The sequence below is a fragment of the Podarcis melisellensis genome (assembly GCF_964234715.1).
Source record: "Podarcis melisellensis genome assembly, chromosome: 3".
Classification (NCBI taxonomy): domain Eukaryota; kingdom Metazoa; phylum Chordata; class Lepidosauria; order Squamata; family Lacertidae; genus Podarcis; species Podarcis melisellensis.
In genome coordinates this window covers 100,419,585-100,444,289 of record NC_138530.1, presented here as the reverse complement: position 1 = coordinate 100,444,289, position 24,705 = coordinate 100,419,585, and the positions used below count along the sequence as shown (strand labels likewise).

The window sequence follows — 24,705 nt, the reverse complement described above, 5'->3', positions numbered from 1 at the left end:
AATTTGTTGGAAGCTGCCCAAAGTGGCTGGGGTAGCCCAGTCACATGGGCGGCATATAAATAAATTGTTGTTGTTTTTGTTGTTGTTGACCCCTGCCCTGCATAATCAATCACACCTACCCATTTGAATCAGAATTCCCCTCAACTTGGGGGGGGGAGCCTCCTGAAATATTTTATTGGGGGCCCGAAAGGACCTTGACCTTAGGAGTTGGCTCCTGTGCTATCTAAGGTTACATTGGCATCTAAAGAAGTTCACTAGATCGTTTTGCATGGTTTAGATACCTGTCAGAACACTTTCCATTTCTTTAGACTCAAACCTATGTATCCCGACCCTGAAGCTCACTCCCTAACAAGCTGGTTCACAAATGCACCTTAAGGCACTTAAACACACTTGCCAAGCAGTGAACCCATTCAACACAGAGTTGTTATGCATAGGGTTGCATTATTAGTAAATATGAAATAATTATTCAAATCTGCATTGGGGGTGGTGAAAAATGGAACGATCGCATAGTACTCTAGAACATTTGGAAAAAATATAAAAAGAGCAAAAAGAAGAAAACAGAAAGGAAAAGACAAAGTAATATTTTTCTCATAGCTTAGTTTGGCTTTTATTGTATTTTACGCTGAAAACTTTTCAGAAAAATTGATTATTAAATGAATAAAAAAAAACCTTTAGCCTTCAGGGTGATCTCTTATGCTGATTTACAGCACAATCCTATACATGTGTACTCAGAGGTAAACCCATTGAGTTCAATGGGGCTTACTCTCAGGAAACTGGGTATAGAATTAAAGCCTTAATATCACTGGTGTTGTTTTTCTTTTAATGTTAGCAATAAGCTATTTTAAAAAGGGTGTGTGTGTTTGAAATATTGTATCTATCTATCCTGCCCTTCATTGTTATGAACTGCAAGGCAAGTTACAGGCATATAAAACCGTAAATGCATCTATTTCATTTTGCATCCTAGGTGTGGCTGAAGTAATAGTCCTCGTCGGAGGACGTCAAATGATCGGGATGAATCAACGCGCCTTAACAGCAGTAACGTGCTTCAACCCTCAGAGCAACAAATGGTACCCCCTGGCCAGCCTGCCCTTCTATGACAGGGAGTTTTTCAGCGTGGTGAGTGCTGGAGACAACGTCTATCTCTCAGGTGAGCAGTGGTGAGAAGGGCATTGTCTATTTGGAAGGCTGTGTGACAGGCCAAACGAGGATGAATTATGTGCCAGCTTGCTGGGAAAAGAGAGACTTCCTTTTATCACATTCCATTTCACATCAGCTCAGATTTCCTCCCCAGTGCATTCGGCACTTGTAACGTGCAAAGGATAGGCTCAACACCCCGTCAAGCATGCGAAAAGTTTCCCCTTGCTATTGCAACCGCATTGTAAAACATTGGCGGGCGCTGGATCTAAATGACAGGTTTCTGCATCTCGAATCTGTTTGACTGAGCTGTTGCATACCTGACCTACACTTACCATATTTGCTTACAAGGAGGCTTGGCTCTCGTTCGTCTTTGAAATCTCTTGTTGAAAATGAACTGCAACCCTCTTCTTAGTTCCGGTGAAAATGAACCAACTCTTGTCACTGGCAGAGTTCATTAACACAGTGCTTGACACTTTCCCCTATTTCCAAGCACCTAGACGACTGATTTGTACAATACATTCTATAAGTAGCATAATTTTACTTGCATACACTATAGCATTGGATGTGACTCTTCGAGGAAGTTCTCGCTTATTGAACTTTGTGCCAGTATCAGGGGTGTTGAGAAGGGCCCCTCTGTACATCCTTTTTTCTAAGTGGTGTGACACTTTGCTGTTTCCAACGAGAGAGCGCCTAGCTAGCTGCTTAGTCAATTCATACCAGTTGGATGTGTAATTGAATAGACTGCAGGTTATTTATGAATGCCGCCTGGGCATATTCCCATATGCAAATGTCCTGCCTAGTCTGATATCATGACAGCCTTTAAAAATAAAAATAAAAGCCTTTGGGATACATGAATAAATGACACCAATCTGCATCATCTGAACAGATGCTTGCAATTGAGGGTGATTTATTTTAATTAGTCAAGTGTCATTTGGAAGAAGATATTGCATTGCAACTGGCTTGTACTGTAATAGGCTCCAAGAGCTGCTTTCCCGCCAAGTCACTGGTTCTTTTTCCCTTGTACATACCGAGGGCAGGTGGCATGGAGTCTGGAGTCACACTCTCTGACGTCTGGTGTTACATGTCACTACTCGATAACTGGAATCTCGTTTCCCGAATGACAGTCCCGAGGTGTCGGCACAACAGCCTGGTGTATGATGGGAAAATATATACCATTGGAGGCCTTGGTGTAGCAGGCAACGTTGATCACGTGGAGAGGTAAAGATGCTCTTTTAATGTACCGTCCACCGCAGCTGATTGGTAATGTTGTTGAAAAAAGGGGCATCATTTCACATTCTTTAGGCAGAATTCAGTATAAATAAATGCTCACTGAACCATAACTTGGCGAAAACCTGAAAATAAGGCGTCCCGGTTGCTAATATAAATGTAAATTTCAAAAATCCACTCTTAAGTCAAGCATTTCATCAGGCAGAGTGAGTTTAGTCATTTTGAAGATTTTGTCATTGTCATTGTTGTTAGTACAGCAGAGTGTTCAGACCGCTTTGCACACATTATGTGTGGAAAACTTACAACATCCCTATGAGGTTTGCCTAGGAGCCAACTCCTAGGGGTCAAGGTCCCTTCGCCCTCCCATAAAATATTTGAGGGGGACCGCCCCACCAATTTGATGGGCAGTGCCATTCAAATGGTGTCCGTGTGCCATGCCATGCGATTGATTATTCAAGTTGGCACCCCTGGGGTAGGTCAGTAGTGCTAGCTTCCCTGTTCTGCTCTTGAAGAAGTGGTAAGATTGTCCAAGGCTGGGAGAGTTGCAGAGAACCCTATTGATTGAGCTTTGGAAGACAATGTTTCAGTAAACGACCAGAATGATCTGAAGACTGGCAGGATCCCTTCCAGCGGCTCTGCCCCCCACCTGCCTGAGAGCTGTCTGAAAATTTTAAAGGGCCTGTCCCTTACTCCACATTTTGAGATTAGAACTGGGAACGTTTATACAGAGCCAGTGTAATGCTGCAGTTAGAATGTCGGTCTTAATACTGAGGAGACCCAAAATGAATTTCTCACTCTGCCATGAAACTCCCTGGGTATCCTTGGGCCAGTCACTTGCACATTCAGCCTCACCTATCTCACAGGGTGGATGTAAAGATGAAAGGGGCGGGGTGTATGCTGCTTGGAGATCCTTGGAGGAATGATATGCCCACTATGCTGTACCAGCTTTCTCTTTGATGAAGATCCCTCAGTCCTGATTATATATACATATATTTCAGCATTGAAGTATGTCTCTGGCTCTATTAATATAAAATTCTAAGCTCAGTGCAAACACGTTCTGCATGCTTATCCATCAGGAAAACAGGCTTTCTCCTTCGGCAGGGATGGGCAGGTTGTTTTGATGGGGATTTCTTCAACTCTCTTGCTTTCTATCGTGTGATTTGTGAAAAAAAAGATCAGATAAAGATCTGCACCTGGACTGGACTGGGGATTCCTTTGAGCTGTGATTGCTTCAGTTTATTATGCAGAACTGGACAGAAGCCCTTAAAGGGATTCATAGTGTTTCTGTGTTTTCATTACTCTCCCAACAAATATTTTGCTACCTTGATGTCTCAGGAAGAATTCTATAAACAGCTCTTGACCAGTAACACTTCAGGCAGAAGATTCTTTGAAAGGAGAGGCGAAAAGCGTACAGAAAATTGAATCGGTCAGGACAAAGGTTTAAAATGTCACTAGTCATGTGGGAAGGGAAAGACCACCTTGATACACAATACAGCTTTATTTTTCCATGACTGCTTTTCTGTAAGCTGTACTCTGAATAATGGTGAAGGTATAATATATAAACTCTAGATAATGATCGTGCAAAGGCTTTGAAACAGAAGTAAATTAAAGCATTCGCCCATAAAGCTGTTAACCTAGACAGAGAGAAATTAAGAGGAGAAGGCTAGGAAAAATTGATGTGTGTTGAGATACAATTTGGAGAGAGAAAGAGAGGTTGGTAATGCACAGAGCCTTTCCCACGCAGCGGGAGCTGCAGAGTAAAATTTCAAAAAGCCTTTAACAGTAAGACTGTGTAAAGAGAGAAACACAAAATGACAGAAATGAGGGTAAAGAGACTGAGGCTATTAAAATAGTAGTAGTAGTAGTAGTAGTAGTAGTAGTAGTAGTAACAAAAATCTTTCTATTTCTTATGTTCAGGTGTGAGTGCTGTTGCTTGATACCCATGCACAAGAGAAAGGTATCAATAGGCTTGGGGAAATTCCAAGGCTTTTTTAAAATAATGATTTTTATTAAATTTTCAATTTTTCAATTCCAAATAAACATTTTACAAACTTTAAAATATGCAATGGCTTCCCTTCTCCTCTTTCCATGGTTCATTTTACACATCCCTGCATATTTTACTCTAACCATTCAAATCATTTTCCACTTTTACATCCATCAAAAATTATTTACTCTGTTGAATTTATCTTAATGCTGCCAGTGTTTTCAGCTGTATGCAGTTATTTTCCATATATTCAGTAAATGTTCTTCTTGCTCTCTTATTCTATATGCTAAATCTGCAAGTTCTGCATATTCTGTCAAATTAAGTTGCCAATCCACTTTAGCTGGGACCTCTCTCCCTTTCCATTTTTGAGTTACAAAACACAGGCCACAGTTGTTGCATAGATACATAACCTTTGCTGACACCTAGGAATTTCAGTCTGGGTTATACCCAACAAAAAGGACTCTGGTTTCTTTGGAAAAGTAGTTTTAAACATTTTTTTCAATTTGTCATTAATCAATTCCCAATAAATTTTTACCTTTTTATACATGTCCACCACATGTGGAAAAACATTCCCTCTACTTTTTCACATTTCCAACACATATCTGATTCTGTTTTATAAATCTTAGCCAACCTACTTGGAGTTAAATACCATCTATGAATCATTTTCAAATAATTCTCCTTCAATGAATAACATGCTGTAAATTTCAGGTCGCTTTCCCAGAGTTTCTCCCAGGGGAATCCCAAGGTTTGCAGAAATCGAAATAATTTTATAGTGCTGAGGGAGCGGGTACTGAAAAGGGAACTTCTGCCCCTATGATAACATCTGCAGTCTCCATCTTGGAATAGAGTTTACAAGATGACCTTATGGATAACAACATCCAACATAATTTTTGTACTTTTCAGCTTTTTGCTTTTCTTCCGTTCCTTCCCACTCCCCAGCCGCACACATCTTGCTTTCTGAAACATCTTGCCTGATGAATAGTATTGCACACATATATTGGGAACACTCGTGTGAATTTGCTGCCCACATGTTCCTTTAAGAACACCTCCTAAAGAAGAGTGAGATCTTTTGCTGAAAATAAACCTGATGTTGCCCTTGAATGTGCCTAAGTATATAATCCAAGAATGTTAGGTCCAAACCACAAAACCTAGGACTTGCCGATCAGAAGGTTTGAATCCCCGCGACGGGGTGAGCTCCCGTTGCTCGGTCCCCGCTCCTGCGAAACTAGCAGTTCAAAAGCACGTCAAAGTGCAAGTAGATAAATAGGTACCACTCTGGCGGGAAGGTAAACGGCGTTTCCATGTGCTGCTCTGGTTCGCCAGAAGCGGCTTAGTCATGCTGGCCACATGACCCGGAAGCTGTACACTGGCTCCCTCGGCCAGTAAAGCGATATGAGCACTGCAACCCCAGAGTCAGTCACAACTAGACCTAATGGTCAGGGGTCCCTTTCCCTTTCCCTAAAATAAATAAAGTATTTATTAACAATAAAGAAATCCATTACAAAAATAATCCTGAGTCAGGAAACATGAATCCAAACAATTTTAATGTTTGTTGGCTGCTATTTCTCAGTAACATTGGGGGGGTGTGCAAGTGTGTGAGAGAGACAAGCGGTTTGGGGAGAGAGAGTCGTAATTTATTTTTGTAATCTACCGCTCTAGCTATTATGTTCACGAATCTGCTATTTAACTAGATGTGCTGCCATTCCATGGAAATATTGATGCCTAACAACCATATCATTTTTTACTGTCTCCCAAGCTCATTTTGCAGGAGTTATTTGGATCACTGCCATGTTAGCTTAAAAAATAGGTGTCTGCACTGGTGACATTGTCTAAAATGAATCTTCATCCATGGTTTATTAACTGTACATCTTTATGGTCCATGGCTTAATTAAATCTGATACCAATGACCTTAGAACTAATTTAGCGCTCTAACGCATATTCTTATCTTCGGTGCTACATGGGGAAATGGATGCAGCGGTGAAATCTTATTCCGGCTGCACATTTCCCATCAACATCTGCAGCAACCTGCAGTGAAGTGTGGTAGCTTTGTCCACACGGTGAAAATTAAACAGAGGCAACTTGTGCATCCCCAGCATGTACATTAAATAGCTAGTTTACCGGGGCAGAGAGAGCTATCATGTTGCATTATGTCTGAAAATCAGATGATCTTCAAGCTAAACAGTTGTCAGTGCATTTAACATTTGCCTGGCTCCAGTTGCAGTTGAATATCGCTGAACTGATTTGCAAGAATAATCTCACTCTGTTCTAATTAGCAGAAATTAATTGGTAGAAGTCACCTTAATAGAAGGTATCCTGGATTTATTTATTTTTTAAAAATCCTGGGATATAATGAGATAAGGGTCATACATAGTTAATAGGTTTGGATTATTTTCCCACTCTCCTTGCTTTCTTTGAAACTGTCTGCACCGAGAATATAGAACTTCTGCCCATCGCCATAGGTTTAGAGCAAAGACGTATTTGCAAAGCTGTTTTCCTGACTAGCCGTTGGCAAGTGCCAATCACCGTAGTATCTAGGCTGATTCATATGTCTTTCTGTTCTAGGTACGATACTATCACCAATCAATGGGAGACAGTCGCTCCATTGCCAAAGGCTGTGCATTCTGCAGCTGCCACCGTTTGCGGTGGGAAGATCTATGTGTTTGGCGGAGTAAATGAGGCTGGCCGTGCCGCTGGAGTCCTTCAGTCATACGTCCCTCAGACTAATACATGGAGTTTTATAGAGTCACCCATGATAGGTAAAAGGAACAGATTTCAATTTATAACTTGGGGGGTGGGGGGAGAGAGAGCAATGAGTACCGTGATACTGAATTGCTAGCAACAAAAGAAGAACTCTGTTGGGTAAGACCAAAGACCCATCTTGTCCATCATCCTGTTTTTGCAGCAGCCCATCGGATGCCTGTCCACTAGCAGGACGTGAGCACAGCTCTCCCCAACCATGATTTCCTGCAACTTACATTCAGAGACGCGCTGCCTCCAGTATTGGAGGGTATCGTGCAGCCATTATGACCAGCAGCCATTTACCACCTTACATGCCTAAACTGCCTTGCAAGTTGGTGGCCACCATTATGGAATGAATTCCATAGTTTAGCTAAGCACAATTAAAAATCCTTTGATTTGTCTAGAATCTCCCAACATCCAGAATTGTTCATTGGATGATTCTGGGTTCTAGTATTATGAGAGTGAGAGAAAAACTCCCTCCCCTTCTCTTTTCTTCATACCATGCTTAATTGTAATGTCTCCTCTTTTTCATACCCTTTTCCCTAAACTACAATGCACCAAATGTTGTGACCTTTCTTCAAAGAGGAGTTGCTCTCTAGGCCCATGATCACTTTGGTTGCCCTTTTCTGCACATTTTCCAGCTCCACAATATCCCTATTGAGATGTGCTGACCAGAACCATTCCCAGTGTTCCAAGAGTGTTCGCACCAGGGGACTTTTATAATGGCATTATGACATTGGCAGCTTTATTTTCAATCCCTGTCGGCGGATTTTTTTCACAGCAGCTGCACACGGGGTCAACATTTCACAAAGGATGTCTTCGAAGGTTAATGTGATTACAGAAAGCAATTTTATTTTTTGTAAGGTTATCAATCAGGATTATCAGTCGGACTAACAAATTTGTGTATATGCAAGCAATGGAGGTCCATGATATTAGCAGTACATATTAACCCAAACTGCAGTTCAGTTAGTGCAATTGGTAGCTCTGCTAGTTACTCCCTGAAGTTTATTGGTTCCTAGTGGGAGAGGTGAAGAAAGCGAACTCAAGTACAGTGCTACCTCGGGTTACATACGCTTCAGGTTATATACGCTTCAGGTTACAGACTCCACTAACCCAGAAATATTACCACAGGTTAAGAACATTGCTTCAGGATGAGAACAGAAATCGTGCGGTGGTGGCGCAGCAGCAGCAGGAGGCCCCATTAGCTAAAGTGGTGCTTCAGGTTGAGAACAGTTTCAGGTTAAGAACGGACCTCCGGAACGAATTACGTACTTAACCTGAGGTACCACAGTACGAATATAATATGATTATAACACAAGGTGTTTCCTGAGCTTAAGTAGATGTTACTACTCTTTCCATCCACTCAGACCTTTATGCACAGTAATACTGGAAAATCACATGCTTCCCTTGTTTGAACGCAAGAGCTTCTATATTCTGTTGTACAGTGGTACCTCTGGTTAAGTATTTAATTCGTTCCGGAGGTCCGTTCTTAACCTGAAACTGTTCTTAACCTGAAGCACCACTTAACTAATGGGGCCTCCTGCTGCTGTGCCGCCGCCACACGATTTCTGTTCTCATCCTGAAGCAAAGTTCTTAACCTGAGGTACTATCTCTGGGTTAGTGGAGTCTGTAACCTGAAGCGTATGTAACTCGAGGTACTACTGTATAAAAGCCTTTAAAATGCAAGGGTTCTATATACAACAGAATTTAGAAGCTTTTGCGTTCAAACAAGGATAGCATGTGATATTATGCTTCCATGCATAATAATGTTGCTTCCCCCCCCCCCCATGAAGCTGGGCTTCCACATTACAATTATGGGAAATACCACATAACTGTTGCCTTTTGCCCCACCCTCCAATGGCTGTATGAATCAGTCCTCAGAAAAGTTCCAAAGCGTTAAATGGAAGTCCTGAAACTTGTGAACTAAAATAAGCCGTGTCCTTATGTTAACTCTTGTCATCCTTTCTTCGGATGCTGTGGAAGAAGCAATTTGGCGCTTGTTTGTAGCATCGATTTGCGGGTGTAACATTGCCCTTTCTTGTTCCCCGGCTGCTCTTGTTGTTCAGCCTAACGTGACATGACCGGCATATGATGCAGTATGAAACACCCAGCAGGAGGACGTTATCCACTGGCAGTCATGTTTATGTATTACAGCAGTGCAAACAAACCCATTTCCTGGCTCTTTCTGTCACATGCATACAGTGCCACTGTTCATATAATCCACTGAGTGACATTATGAGGTTTTCGTGTACTCTGAGCAGACTGGAAAACTGAATGCATTATGCAAAAAAAAGGGGGGATGTTCTTATTCCTTACCAAAATAATAGAAGAACTGCAGAAATCGACATCTCATTCCCTAGACTCGTTATAGTGTCTAGCAGTTGTCAGCCCATACAGGCTTGGGGGGGGGGAAATACTCTCCAACTGTCCCAAAGTACACTGCAAATTTGCAAATAAATAGCTTTATGCCCTAACAAAAATATGTCAGAACTACAGATAATGAAAGGATATTTATGCTTCCTTGGAATAAAAGTAGCTAATTAGCTAATGTCGGTACAATACTTGGAAGGAGAAAACATTTCAGTGCTGTTGTTTTGCCCAAAGATAAATAAATGTAAGTTGATTTGCATTTAAAAAACAACAGATGGAATACATAGTTTCAATGATCGTCTTCAGAAATTGATCAGACCCTTGTACGGGCAAGGATGACAAACCTCCCACTAGAAATGTGATCGTTGCAATAAAAAAAGAGATCCTAAAGCTATTAGATTATTAGGGAAGGGGTGCTGAATTAAAATACAGTGCAGTGATACTTTCGTTTTGTTCACAAAGCTTCTGCACCAGTTTTGAACGTTTCTTGGAGTTGGCTGTGGTTATTTTGACCGAAAGACACGTGGTATTTTTGGCAGACATTTTGCTTTCCATAGGTTTATATCTTAGAGACATTATGGCATTCTATAGGAGTTCTATGAGCTCTGCTTCCTCTTTTTTCCTTAAATGTGCGTGTACCCAATTCCTGGGCTAGAATATTAAATTCACCTGAGCTAATGCTCTTTTTTTTTGGGTATGTAGTGAAGTCTGTTGACTTACTGTTTTCACGTAGTATGAAGTCTGCCCGAGATGTTTTCCCCAAAGGGTGACCTAGTAATCTCATTCTTTCAGCATGTCTCCAACTCACAGTTGCTTAGCTTCCTTTTAGAATTTTTCTGAGGATACCGTGAGTTACAGTTTGGAGACAGACTGAAACACAGCAAGACTGAACTTCATCATGAGAGCCAGTGGGTGGGATTCAGCTAAGCTGCCAAATGTGCAGAATGAGTTCTGCTTCTTTTCTGCACAAGCAGACCTCATTCCTAACACAAACCCTACTTAACACTATGTTGAATTCCACTCAATATGCACATTGATAATGCTTCAGACATAAACCAAATGCATGTTTTTTCAGCCTAGGCTTTGCGGTCATAAATGGTTGCCTAGGAAGTTCAGTGAATTGTTGTTATTGTGCATTATATATTTTTTGTGTGGTTTTAGACATGAAATTTAAAATGTGTTTAATTATTGTAAGGGATGCGGGTGGCGCTGTGGGTTAAACCACAGAGCCTAGGACTTGCCTATCAGAAGGCTGGTGGTTCGAATCCCGGTGACGGGGTGAGCTCCTGTTGCTCAGTCCCTGCTCCTGCCCACCTAGCAGTTCGAAAACACGTCAAAGTGCAAGTAGATAAATAGGTATCACTCTGGCGGGAAGGTACCAGGAAGCTGTTTGCGGACAAACACCGGCTCCCTCGGCCAATAAAGCGAGATGAGCGACGCAACGCCAGAGTCATCCGCGACTGGACCTAATGGTCAGCGGTCCCTTTACCTTAACCTTTAATTATTGTAAGGTTTGTATTTATTATATTGTACAACAGTCTGGGCTCCCATTGGAAAGAACAGGGGGATAAACAAAAATAAGAACAACAGCCATAGTAATCATAGTATTTTAGACCACTGAGTTTTTACGGGGAGACCAGTGTCAAAGATCTCCCTTAATCTCAAAGGCCACTGGATGACCTTGGGCTAGGAACTTTTTCCACTTAACCAAACCTACACAGCGTAGTTTTGAGAATCAAAAGGATAAAAACCACAACTGAGAAAAATATTGATTGATCCTGCATTGCACTTGGAGAAACTAAAATGTTTAAAGATGTTTCATATGGCAACGTTGGAGAACTCTTGCCCTAAAAGGTCGCTCTGTTGGATGAATCAGCAGTGGTTGTATGAAAACACTGACTGAGATCTTGGCCTAACCAGCAATCCGGAGCATGGAAAAGGTACATATATCTACACTTTGAGATATAGATGCCATTCTCTTTAACTGAGAACTATAATGAGTTGGCATGCCAGCAAGTGAGATTTTCTTCAGAACCAGCAATAAGTTTGTAATTTTTTCTCTTTCTAATCAGTAATCCTAAAACATGTTCCAGCAGTGTGGCAAAAAATTTGAAACACCTATAGAGCTCATATTCCATAAAAGTAGTTATCAGTTTAGAATAAAAAGGTAAAGGTAAAGGGACGCCTGACCATTAGGTCAAGTCGTGACCGACTCTGGGGTTGCAGCACTCATCTCGCTTTATTGGCCGCGGGAGCCGGCATACAGCTTCCAGGTCATGTGGCCAGCATGACTAAGCCGCTTCTGGCGAACCAGAGCAGTGCACAAAAACGCCGTTTACCTTCCCACCGGAGTGGTACCTATTTATCTACTTGCACTTTGACGTGCTTTCGAACTGCTAGGTTGGCAGGAGCAGGGACTGAGCAATGGGAGCTCACCCCGCAGCGGGGATTCGAACCGCCGACCTTCTGGTCAGCAAGTCCTAGGCTCTGTGGTTTAACCCACAGCGCCACCCGCATCCCAGTTTAAAACAGGCTATGATAAACATAGACATGGAAATGCACTGTCTTTTAGAGAATTAATGGTGTCAGCAGCTACTGATGATGCTATCAGTTTCACTGGGCATTTACTTTAAGCTTTTATAGCAGAAACATAATTTAATTCCCTAGCTTTATATTTATTTACTTTTCTGAATGGTTCTTTCTTTCCTTCTGTTTTTTTTAAAAAAGTCTTATCTTAAGTAGAAAAGGAATACTAGAACAAAATCTATGACATATATTTAACATGCTTTGCATGTATACAGTAAAATTCAAAATAAAACCCACATAATAAAAATTATAAAACACGGAACCTAATAAATCAAGATTTTTAAAAGAGCGCAACCAAAATCCACACAGATGTTAGCTATTGTCAGGGGTCCTTAAAAAGGGAGGGCCACAGTTGGGGTGGCATATATGATTGATACTAATAGTGTTCTCAGTTCTCTATTATTTTTATAGCTGAAACAGCACCATCCTCAAATGGGCAGAAATTTTTTTAAGCAGAGGTTGGATGGGCATCTGTCATGGATGCTATAGCCAAGATTCCTGCATTGCAGAGGGTTGGACTAGATGACCCTTGGGGTCCCTTCCAATTCTATGGAGCCCAAGGATTGCAGAAGTACAAAAAAAAAATCTTGAAGAAATAACTTTGCCAATCGGTTGTGCGTAGTTTCTCCTGTAGATCTCAATGAGAGGAGACATAATACTTCAGTTTTTACGGTCCCAAACTATATAAGGTTTTCTAAGTACAGCGGTACCTCAGGTTACAGGCGATTCAGGTTACAGACTCCGCTAACCCAGAAATAGTACCTCGGGTTAAGAACTTTGCTTAAGGATGAGAACAGAAATCGTGCGGTGGTGGCACGGCGGCAGCAGGAGGCCCCATTAGCTAAAGTGGTACCTCAGGTTAAGAACAGTTTCAGGTTAAGAATGGACCTCCGGAATGAATTAAGTTCTTAACCCGAGGTACCACTGTATTTTACCAGCACAGGCATCCAAAGCAGTCAATAAACCACTTCTTATGAATCCTATGCACCCCATGCTACATCATTTTGTACTGTGTGCAGCCCCACATTGAAATAACTGGTGGCTTGGGTTTGCTCCTGCTCTTCAGGAATGAGAGCAGTTGGCAGAAGATATGCTTAAGCTGAAGACTGGTGTAATGTAAAAGGCGAGCTCACACTGAGAGGAGCGTATTATTGAAAATAAAAGACTAGTCCTCATTTCCTGACACCTAAAGCTCCACTCCAGGAAATGTGGCCCTTGTCAGAGTTCCCACTAGTATAACACTTAAATAACATGAAATTGTGCAGTAGCATTTCTTGATCCCAGTCTGTTGTGTGGCACTTTCAGTAATTACAGCAAAGGAATGCATTAACGGGTGGCTGGCATTCTAGTCTGTAATTCCAGCTTGCCTCTCAGGGGGGTCTTTAGGTATTAAGGGTTGCTGGATCTTACTCTCAACTTTAAAAAAAGGGCAGAGAAGCTGCTAGCCTAAGACATTTGCATTTAGTTCTGATGGTACACTTGGCATTATTTATTTCTTTGATCCCATGGTGGATATTGATGTGTGTTAGAATATGCGGGGAGCTGTGTAAATAGCAGCTTAGATTCCACTGAGAGCTCCAATACCAGGTTTCCTGCGTTTTCCATTACCACTTCATATGAGAGAATTATCTGGCTATTTCTGTGCACGCTCACTATAAATATTCTGTGATGGCAATATAAGCACACTAAACACTCATTGCAACATCTGTCCTGTCCTCTAACTCCTACCCCTAAGCCATCTTATCAACAGTGCAATAGCCCTTGCACAATATTGTGTGCTCATTTGCAATAAATGTTGGAGCCATCATTTGAGCAAGTGCATTTGGGAAACTTGCATCAACATGCATTATAATTCTGCAATAGACAGTCTTCTAATCAGGATCTTAAAAAGGAATATTGGTTCTTAGTGATGGGACTGTATCTTCGAAAACGATACCCTGATGCAACTTTTCCATGTAGTTTAATGAAGCATTCCCATGAAAGCAGGATGTGCTGCTAGAATTAGATAAGCCCTAAACGGCCTTGGTCCAGTATATCTGAAGGGGCGTCTCCACCCCCATCGTTCTACCCTGACACTGAGGTCCAGCGCCGAGGGCCTTCTGGTGGTTCCCTCACTGCGAGAAGGCAAGTTACAGGGAAGCAGGCAGAGGGCCTTCATGGTAGTGACACCTGCCCTGTGGAACGCCCTCCCACCAGATGTCAAAGAGAGCAACAACTACCAGACTTTTAGAAGACATCTGAAGGCAGCCCTGTTTAGGGAAGCTTTTAATCTTTGATGTATTACAGTATTTTAATATTTTTTTTGGAAGCCGCCCAGAGTGGCTGGGGAAGCCCAGCCAGATGGGCGGGATATAAATAATAAATTATTATTATTATTATTATTATTATTATTATTATTATTATTAGGCCTCGCAACAAAATGTTGCAGCGCAGAATTGCTTCATGTTGAAGATTCCAGCTGCTCTGCTCTGTTTCCCTTCCTCCAGTTTCCTGTTCTTCCCACCAACAGTCAGCCAACATTCAGTGCTCAGTGAGCATTTTCAGTCCTCTTTGGGGTGCTTTTGAGGGGACTTTCCTTCCAGGATGTTTCCCCAAAGATTTTGTTGTTGTTCTGTAAGCTTTAAGGTTTCCCATCCCTCTAATATGTCCCTCGTGTTCATGGATTCTGCAGTTTGGGCTCCATAAGGGCTAGCACTTGGCAAACTGAGGTTGCTTGTTAGCATATACCTGGGATGGGAACCTATGGGCCTCTTGATATTGCTAGGCTACAACTCCCATCATTCCTGACCTTTGGCCATGGTGGCTACTGCTGCTGCTGCTGGTAGTCTGGCATTATCCAAAAGACTAGGGGTTCTGCATCCCTGGTATGCATGATGATAGACACAACAAAATTGCTATGATCTCCCCAACTCCCATTACCCTTCACTTTCTGTATCACAGGTGGGGAACAACTTTCATCAGGCGGGTCTGATTAAAAAGCGGCCTGCTCTCTGTGGGCTGTCATTCATACCATCAGAATTCCTGATCCCCATGGAAAGCAGTGGGGCTTGCATTTGTCACTGGATTTAGACACTCATGCTCTCCTGATTTCTCATTGGCAGCTGGGGCTTTACCTGTGCTGTCCATGATGTGGACATGGCTGCACAAAAACATCAGACCACATTAAGACAGCATCCAAGGCCAAATTTGACCCATGGACCAGTCTTTTGCCACTGCTGTTCTATATTATTGGCCCGAGCGGGGTGGAGACAGGTACACTCCGTTCATTATACAACAATACCAGGGAATGTAGAAATACAGTTTCACATACAAAAGTGAGGTGTCGAGATGATTAGGGTGTATAATTATAATTGTTCTGTACTTTCTCTTAGCTTTCAGTTCAGCAAATCATGCACTATCCCTGCCTTGAGAGTTTTCCCCATACTTCCGAAACAAGAATTGATCAACCCTAAATTTACCGGTATCTGCTCTTCTTCTAGAAGCTAGAAGCAACTCTTCTACTTTCCGCTGTGAGGGATGAATTTCACCTGAGTGACACCTGAGTGATAATTACCATCCTTGTAACCATCTTTGCCTTTCCAGTTCAACAGCAGTGATTCATTATTATGTTATGCACAGAGTATTTTTTTGAAAAAGAAGGAAGGTGCACTTTGTGTTTTGGTAGCTCTTGCCTTACTCCTACCACATGCACTATAATGTAGATAAGAGAAACGGGCAGTGCCAAAATTCCGTGCCGAAAAGGGGAGATCCAGAAACTGAGAGGTTTATTTTGTACCTCTTTAAAAGGTAGTAATTTCTTGGGCTCACCTATGCTGCCACTGCCACTCCTGGCCTGGACAGTGGTTTGTTGCTGAGCGATATGTTCAAAGTTAATCAAAGAAAGCTGATGCCATTAGAAAATTGCTAGCCTTGTCATGCTTTCGTGTTCCACATTTTTTAAAAAGGCTGGTTCCTTGAATTTTACCTTTTAGCATTCATGCTTTCAAAAAAAAATCCCATTTCCTCGTGGTGTTCTCTTCTAAGGCTTCTCTTCCTTATTTTGTTGTGTTTCTCTGGAAGCCCCTTGACTGCCTTGTGTATAATTCTTTGGGGGGGGACAGTCGATATGGTTCAGTAAACAAAGTATTCCAGATGGGATTTACAATAATAGACTTCCGCATTAAAATACACACAAATAACATTATGAATGCTAGTAATATGGAGGGCTTACGTTGTTGATGCTTTTTTGTTTTAAGCCTCTGGGTCATTTTCTATTCCCTTAAATTGCAGAAAACCAGACAGCACACTCGCTCTTCAAATGGGAGAGGAAGGTGGAAGTGAATAAACAGCTCCCCTTCTTACGTGCGCAGATAGTATTGACTCCTTGTACTCCACTGGTCTGATTGTTTGCTTCTCCTGCTTCCATTCCTGGGGGGCGGTTTGCTATGCACCTTCATTGCTGGAATGCCCCACCCATTTGTCTGATGCTGGGTGCTCCCTTTGCAAGAGGCTTTTAGCTGGTCTCTCTGAGTCTTGGCTTCAGTGAGCAGCCAGAGCTCTTGCCAGCTGCCTGAAATCCTAGAAGCACTTACTAATTATCCTATTTGCAGTTCATTCCTCTCTTAGCTATGCTAGGAATTGGGCTGCCGTCCCACAGTTAGTAGCCAGGGTCATCTTACCCCCATTACTGTCGGTTGTTTGGCTAGGGTTGTCTTACGATTCCGTCCGGCCTCCAGGCAGATATAGAGTCACTTTTCTGCATTTCCTCTTTATTATAGGTTTCTTTCATATAAATATAATACTTGGGTGTCGTGGAGCTCCCTAACTGTTGACATCAGGCGGGTGCCTACACAACACTTCTCAGCACCTGCTAAAAACATTTTTGTTTTGACAAGCCTGTCTGATATGTAGAACGCTAGCATGTGCTTTAATCTTTTCTCTTCTTTTTTGAGCTCACAGTTGATTTTTTTTTTAATGTTTCGAAAAGTTGGTTTTTAACTGCTTTTGCTGATAATCTCATTGTTAATGTTCTTTTTTCTAAACCGCTTTGAGGTTTTGCTTTGTTTTTGCAAACAGATTTTCATAATTAATTAATTAATAATAACGGTCCATCACAAAATGGTTATATCGTTACACGTCACCCCAATTTCCACCAAGCGACTTCGTAAGATTCCCGGGGCTCCAGGCACTCACTTAGGTCTTATTTACACATGGGACGCGGGTGGCGCTGTGGGTTAAACCACTGAGCCTCTTGGGCTTGCCGATCAGAAGGTCGGCGGTTCGTATCCCATGATGGGGTGAGTTCCCGTTGTTCAGTCCCAGCTCCTGCCAACCTAGCAGTTTGAAAGCAGCTCAAAGTGCAAGTAGATAAATAGGTACTGCTCCGGCAGGAAGGTAAACGGCGTTTCCGTGCCCTGCTCTGGTTCACCAGAAGCGGCTTAGTCATGCTGGCCACATGACCCGGAAGCTGTACGCCGGCTCCCTCGGCCAGTAAAGCGAGACGAGCGCCGCAACCCCAGAGTCGGTCACGACTGGACCTAATGGTCAGGGGTCCCTTTACCTTTACCTTTTTACACATATTTACACCTAAAGTCTTCAGTGAAGAGAGTTCAGAGAATTACATCTCAAGAGGGGCTTGTTCCCCCAGCGGTGCAGCACTGGATTCCAAAGGCATCCTGAGCACAATCTCCATGCCTCTGTCCCAGGCTGCCAAGAGGATCCTGTCCCTGTATAACCCTGCCTGGATTTCCTCTTCCAGCCTTCTCCTTTCCAAAGACCTTTGCCGGGGGGGGGGGGGGGAATCCAAGTCTCAAGTAAAATGACAGAGACCATTCCCTGTTTTCCCATTTCATAGGAACTGAAGTCCTAAACCTTTCTCCTCCCACAGTAACCATGGGAACTCTCCCCTCTCTGTACTGGGAAGTTCTTGCTTTGATGATGGTTTTCATTGATGAGTTAATGACTTGCTCCCAGCACCTTTTGTCATTCTTAAGGCGAGGCCCTAACCTGGAAAAGAAGCTTATCTGGTATTTTTTTCACTGCTCTGGCATCTTCCCTTCAATACCCCCAATATTATCTAAATTCTACCATTTATTAATTTCTAACATGCACAAACTCTAGCAGGTATGGGTACCCTTGCACCCCCAAAGTCTTGTTACCCCAGATCTGTATCTGTGTCAGGAGACAGAGAGAGAAAGAGTCGAATCCAGACTTAGCCAATGGGATTCATTGTCATGCTGACACAATCATTCTGTCTGTGTTTCTGTAGCTGCAAGCATTCCTGCTTGCCAAAACAAAGGATCTCCCCTCTCTTCCCACTGAATGGCTATTCTGGAGTTTCTCTCAACCCTCCAGAGCAGATATTTGGGGTTGTGCAGAGTGCTTACTTTTGGATGCATTGGAGGGATAATCAGCATAATCCTCTTTGAACAATTTCCATTGTAAATGTCGGGGCAGTTCAGATTATTTACTTTAAATAGAGAGAGCCGCAGCAATCATTTAGTAAAAGCAATCTATGAAAGTAGAAAACTGATTGGGGGGGAAAAGCTTGTTGAAATTCCTTCACTTTGCTCCCAAAGCTCCAAACCAACTTGACACCAGTGGGAAATGCTTTGTAGGACTTCAGCTCCCTAAACCTTACACTTTGACACTGTAGTTATTGCCTATTGACAATTAGGAACCTGATGCATACTTCCCAACTGAATGCCTAAAATAACAGAAGGGCTAAGTAAAGGGTTAAGTCTGGATTGAGGGGCCCTGAATTGTGCTCCAATTCACTCCCTCGCTCTCTTGTTCAGTGGCAGTAATAAAGATGTGTAATTTGTTGGGAGGGCAACTTAAGATAGATACTGCAAAGCCTTTTAATATTAATGTGCCTTACATTGTAACCCCATACTCAGAAGTAGGGCCCGTAGGGTTCCATGGGGCTTTCTCCCAGGAAAGTGGGCATAATTTCGTGAAGAAATTAAAAATAGGATAGTCCCATCTGGAGCATCTGTGGGAGTTCACTGTACACCACAATAGCAAAAAAAAAAAAAAGAAGGAAAAATGTGCTGTCTTTCTGGCCCTGCTTACATTTTTTTTTTATTTTTTTTTTTTTGCAATCTAAAAGTCCTGACCAGAGGTCATTTTATAAACTATTCTTCCTTCCTAAAAGCAAGAAGGGAGATCTCATTCCCTCTCACTGTTTCCTAAGAAATTTCTTCAAGAGAGCTGAAATTGGGGGAAGCACATGGGCTGAACATTAGAAACAGTTATAGGATATCCAGACCAGCATAATGCTAGCTCTCTACAAAGGAGTCAGAGAACCCATGCTAACTGCTTATAAGAAATGAAAGCAAAATTCTGCTATTAAAACACCAAAGGGAGATGTTCTTTCTTTTATACAACAAAGACATATGAAGGCAGGGAATTGGCCTCCTGAGGAGCTATTGTTTCTGCCTTGAGGTAGCCCAGAAGAATATCCCTGTGGACTTTTGAGGTTAAGTTTCAAGATTTCTTTTGTTAGATTAATGTGTCTTCCAAAAAGTCGTGTTAGCTCAAAAGAGTCTGTGAAAATGTGATCAGCATACGAGGAGGGTTCACACATGAGAGAGTGCTTTGTGTCAATAACAAAAACAGACATAGGCAGTTTTGATTTCTGCAAGAAAGAATGGGATACTCAGAAGACTGTCAAATTTTAGTCATGGTGTAGTTGAGGGGGAAAAACACCATCTACTTGCTTTTTATCTTTTTGGTGATTCAATCCCTGTTTATCTTTTTAAGGAATCACACAGAGTTCTCCTCATTGATGTTTTTATGCTTTTGATTTACGTGTTCTGTGTGTAGTTTATCTAGCAGTGGGCTCTTGTCTTTTGTAATTTCTCTCTCTCCATACAGTCCTGTGAGGAGGGAGATTGGTGTTGAGTGATACACAAGATATTATCTTTCTCGTACATGCCCAGAGATGTAACGTCACCTGGAGACTGAAATTTGAAATACCCAAGTCCATCTTTGCCAAAGCATGACTTACTCCTAAATCCAATATATGAGTGATGTGCATCATGTTCTCACATATACCTTGACTTAAGTGAGAAGCAAACGGAAGTCTAGTTTAGAAAAACAGCTTTATGTATGTGTGCATTAGACATGGGACATCTGTGGCTGGAGCTGATAGGAATTTTAGTCCAGCAATGACCATAGGGCCACAGCTTCCATACCCTGCCATACCGTGTTTATTCAAATCTAATGCTCACCATTTTTTGGCCAAATTACATTGCATAAATTGAGGTGCGCATTAGAGTCGATAGAAGATTTACATTTGCCATCTAATACTTTTTTTGGTTTCAAGGTTCTGAAAAATTGAAGTGCGCATTAGATTTGATGGTGCATTAGACGCAAGTAAATACGGTACATGGTGTGCTTACCACGTGCTCAGATGTATTTCTTAATGGTTTGCGCTTTGTAAGATGATTTATGGTGGACAGCAGCCATTCTCTTCTTAAAGTACAGTGGTACCTCTGGTTATGTACTTAATCCGTTCCGGAGGTCCGTTCTTAACCTGAAACTGTTCTTAACCTGAAGCACCACTTTAGCTAATGGGGCCTGCCACTGCCGCTGTGCTGCTGCTGCACGATTTCTGTTCTCATCCTGAAGCAAAGTTCTTAACCCAAGCTACTATTTCTGGGTTAGCGGAGTCTGTAACCTGAAACGTATGTAACCTGAAGTGTATGTAACCTGAGGTACCACTGTAATTGGATCAGTTTGCATTAAGAAACACAAGGGAAAACATATCATTAGAACGAGGCAGCTGCCGGAAGGTAGCGTGTGACGTTGAGAGGTTGGAGGACAGACCTGTGTGTGCATTTGGCCTCTTCCTGTTACCCCTTAAGCCAGGGGTCGGCAAGGTTTTGGGGGCAGCTCGGGGGCTGGTTAAACTTTGGTTACCAGATTTTTTTCGATGAATTCAGGGGCACTGATGTGGGGACTGATGTGTAGATCCGGAGACTGGTCTGGTAACCTTAGGTTAAACGGCCCCCATGGGCCGCTTGTTGCCGACCCTGCCTTAAGCTATCCTGCAGTCATTGGATGTGGTGGAGGATGCTGTCCTGCCTCTAGTGTTGAAGTCAAGATTCAGTTCTCAAGTCTGGCTGGCCTCTGTACCTGGAATACGAGGCGGCCACCACCTTGACTTTGCCTCAGGCAGCAAAATGTCTTGGACTAGCCTTGCATATATAAAGAGGATTGTTTATATTACGTACATCCTCTTACGCACCTTGCTGAAACAAACCCGAGGTGAAATTTGGTTTCCTTGCAATCAAAGTTCTGGATCTTCAAGTTGCAGCCTTAAAAGGAGTAAATGGTATCTGCTGCCTGGAGAAGGCTAGAGTCATGGATTTCTGCGCCCTGCAGTGCTTTCTGTCTCGCTGCAAGGCATACACTCCTCATTCTCTGATTGTTCTGGTCCCACCCAGAACAGCTCACACTACCTCTTCTTTCCAACCCTCTACCATTGCAGTCCTTGCCAAAATACTCTAAATAAACCTAAATATTGGCAACCATAGCAGACTGTGCATATCATTATTATGATGCAGAGTTGCATCGTTGGCACTGAACATGAGACTTTAACCTTTACTAGCAGAAAAAGATGGATTTATTGGGTGGTGGTTAGTGCAGTCTACTCTAATGTGATGACCTGCTCCAGCAGTTGGTAGTAGTAATAGTAAGAAGAAGAAGAATTTATTATTTATACCCTGCCCATCTGGCTGGGTTTCCCCAGCCACTCTGGGCGGCTTCCAACAAAGATTAAAAATACATTAAAACATCAGTCATTAAAAACTTCCCTAAATAATCATACTTGTCAGGGGCTCAGGAGCAGAGGCAAAGGAAAGGGAGGAAATGGAGAGCGAGGGGGAGGAATCCGAAGGAAGCGTAAGCGGTGACAGTGGTCCGAGGTCTCTGAGTCTTTCCAGCGAATCGGAAGATTCACAGAAAGGGGCTCCCATGGTCAGAGCAAGGGGGGTGCCTAGGGGGACACCCCAGGAAGAAGGGGCCAGAGGGGACTCAGAGAGCAGCAGTTGGAAATCAAGACCAACTTCCCCACCAGAGCGCAGTAGGGGGGAGGAGTCCCAGGTATCGGGATCAGGCTGCTCACCGCCAGCAGGAGGAGATGAGTCAGGATTGGCCACGCCTCCATCGGAGAGCGAGGAAACGGTCAAGAGGAAGGTTGGAGGCTGGGCGCGCGCGCCAAGTTCAAATGTACAGGCGAGCGGCACAGCAGGTAGCCCGGATAGGGAGCCAGGTCCTAAAGCCCGCCGGAAGGAGGGACAAGAGTCAGGGGGGTCAGCGTCAGAAGAGTCCAGAAAGGAGGAGACCCCGGGGGGCAGAAGGACCCAGAGGAGAAAAGAGCGACGGAAGAGGTGGAGTAAGGCTAGAGTCTTAAACTGGTGTACAGGGGGTGGAGACTCAGACGGAGCTTCGCCGATCTAAGTTCTAAGACGTAGAGCTGCAAGCTGCGGCTTGGAAATGGAAACTGGACTTCAATAAAGACTTTTGTACATTATTACTGACTAGCGTTGGTCCTCTGTGAGCTGGGACCTAGAGGCAGCTCTGACAATACTTTACCTAAATAATACTTCCAGGGGGTTGGGAAAGAGACTTGCCATTGTTGCTCTCCCAGACATTTGCCTTTTGCTGCTGTCAGATGGGGGAGTCAGCTGAATGCCATCTAGCCCTCCCCTCCAGACTGTATTCAAAGCAATACGAAAAGCCGACAAAAACGTTTCTGGTATTAACCTTGCTGCACTCTTAAAATACAGTCTGGAAAGTGGCATATACATATAATCAATCAGTCGCATGTTGATGGGCTACACTCCTCAACCACTAACCATGCTGCCTTAGATGCATGGGAGTTGTACTTCAAAACATCTGGAAGTTACCAGGTTGGGGAAGACTTGCTTTAGTGTATACTGAGCCCTACCATAATTTATATAGAAAGGATACTGGACATAAAGCTATCTTTGGAGCATAAAAAAAAAAATGTGAATCCATGGAAATGCATTCTGCTCTCACCTTACTGCATTGCAAGCAGCGGGGAGCCAGTTTCCAGTGTGTACATGTGTCTTCACATTAAATGAATAAGTCACTAGAGAAAGAGCTTGGAAAGCTCTCTGTGTTCGTTTATTGTTCGGGTGCATATGCTGTAAGGGCAGATTGTTTGGATTAAGAAATAATTTAGTGTTCCTGACTTAGATACCTCTTAGAAATTCTGGTGGTGATTTATTGGCATTAAACTGCTGCACCCCTAGAAAGAAACCTTAGCAGAAACATATTCATTACAGACTTCTCAGACCCTTCCAGATGGAAGTTTCAAGTGTGGTCAGACGTTGAGCTTTAAAGAATGATGAATCGATGGAGGTCAATGAGTGGAGGCTAGGGAGCAACATCAGCTGCCTCCTCCACATGCTCACTTTTAGAAGGATGCACACATGAAAGTCCCTATTTCAGGTGAATCTTTAAGCAGGACTTGTGCTTGTAAATCGGTCCTGCTCCCCCATCCATGCATTCACTTTGACACAGATGAATACATGAGCAGTCCTAGCATCCGTTGATCAACCAAAGTTGTCTTAGCCCAGCTTTCACCAAACTGATGTCCTCCAGATGTTTCAAACTGCACCTCCCATTAGCTGTTGCCAGCACAGCTGCTCTGGCTGGCTGTTCTTGTCTGCTGAGCTCTCAGTGTGTGGGGGGAAATAGAGGTTAAAAATTGTGCCTTGGGTGGGATGAGAAAGCAGATATAGACTCGCCTATAGGCAAAGGATGGAATATCCAAAATAAACACTATTTTCAACCAAAGAAGACTTCTGTATGAATCTGCTGCTTGGGAATTAATAATGTTGTATTGAAATGTGCTGCAGTTTTGAAACAATTTGACATGCTCGTTTAAGCTGCAAAGAAGTGCTTTCAAAGGACCATACTTAGGTGAGGAATATGTTGAAGACAAGAATGTATAATTTTAGATGGGAAGGGGGAAATGATCCTGGATTGCAGGCTGGTGTGTGCTAGGAATGGGAAGGACCAATCAACTTTTAAAAGTGCCTTTGAGAAGTTTAGGAGTGAAGAACAAAAACAGCAACGAAGGCAACAAAAATACTTCCTCATTTTTCTTTCTCTGGCCTTGGAGGTTTCAAGAAACGTGACTTATCTATAAATAAGGGGAATTTATAAATAAAAAAAAAAGTGATTCTCGCGCCAAGCTTGTAAACTGATCTCCGTGTTGCTTTCCGTTGACAGATAACAAATATGCTCCTGCAGTCACTCTCAATGGTTTCATCTTTATTCTTGGAGGAGCTTATGCACGAGCGACCACCATCTATGACCCAGAAAAAGGCAATATCAAAGCAGGCCCCAACATGAACCACTCCAGGCAGTTCTGCAGGTGAGACCAAACACACACACAAACAATTGAATTACCAGCACCTCAATGTGTTTTTTTACTTCTGGAGGAAATTATTACGTTAAGGTGGGAATGGAAGTGCATGTGTGTTTAAGACTAATAGAAATATTACCTGGCCATGCATCACTCTAAATCCTTTCCCTTGGTATCTAAACATCAATATCTCTCTGGTGTGAGACTGACAGGCCCTGTTATGTACAGTGGTGCCTTGGTTTATGAACTTAATCGGTTCTGGAAGTCCGTTCTTAAA

At 42.8% G+C, this 24,705-nt stretch overlaps 1 protein-coding gene across 1 annotated transcript in view; it reads left to right on the top strand.

The window, feature by feature from the left end:
- Nucleotides 1–24,705, top strand: part of KLHL29 (kelch like family member 29) — a 425,462-nt gene that overhangs the window by 378,912 nt on the left and 21,845 nt on the right. Inside the window, exons 10-13 of the mRNA XM_081906134.1 lie at nt 965–1,147; nt 2,175–2,355; nt 6,911–7,104; nt 24,293–24,437. Coding sequence (XP_081762260.1) covers nt 965–1,147; nt 2,175–2,355; nt 6,911–7,104; nt 24,293–24,437 — 703 coding nt within the window. The remainder of the gene's footprint in view (nt 1–964; nt 1,148–2,174; nt 2,356–6,910; nt 7,105–24,292; nt 24,438–24,705) is intronic.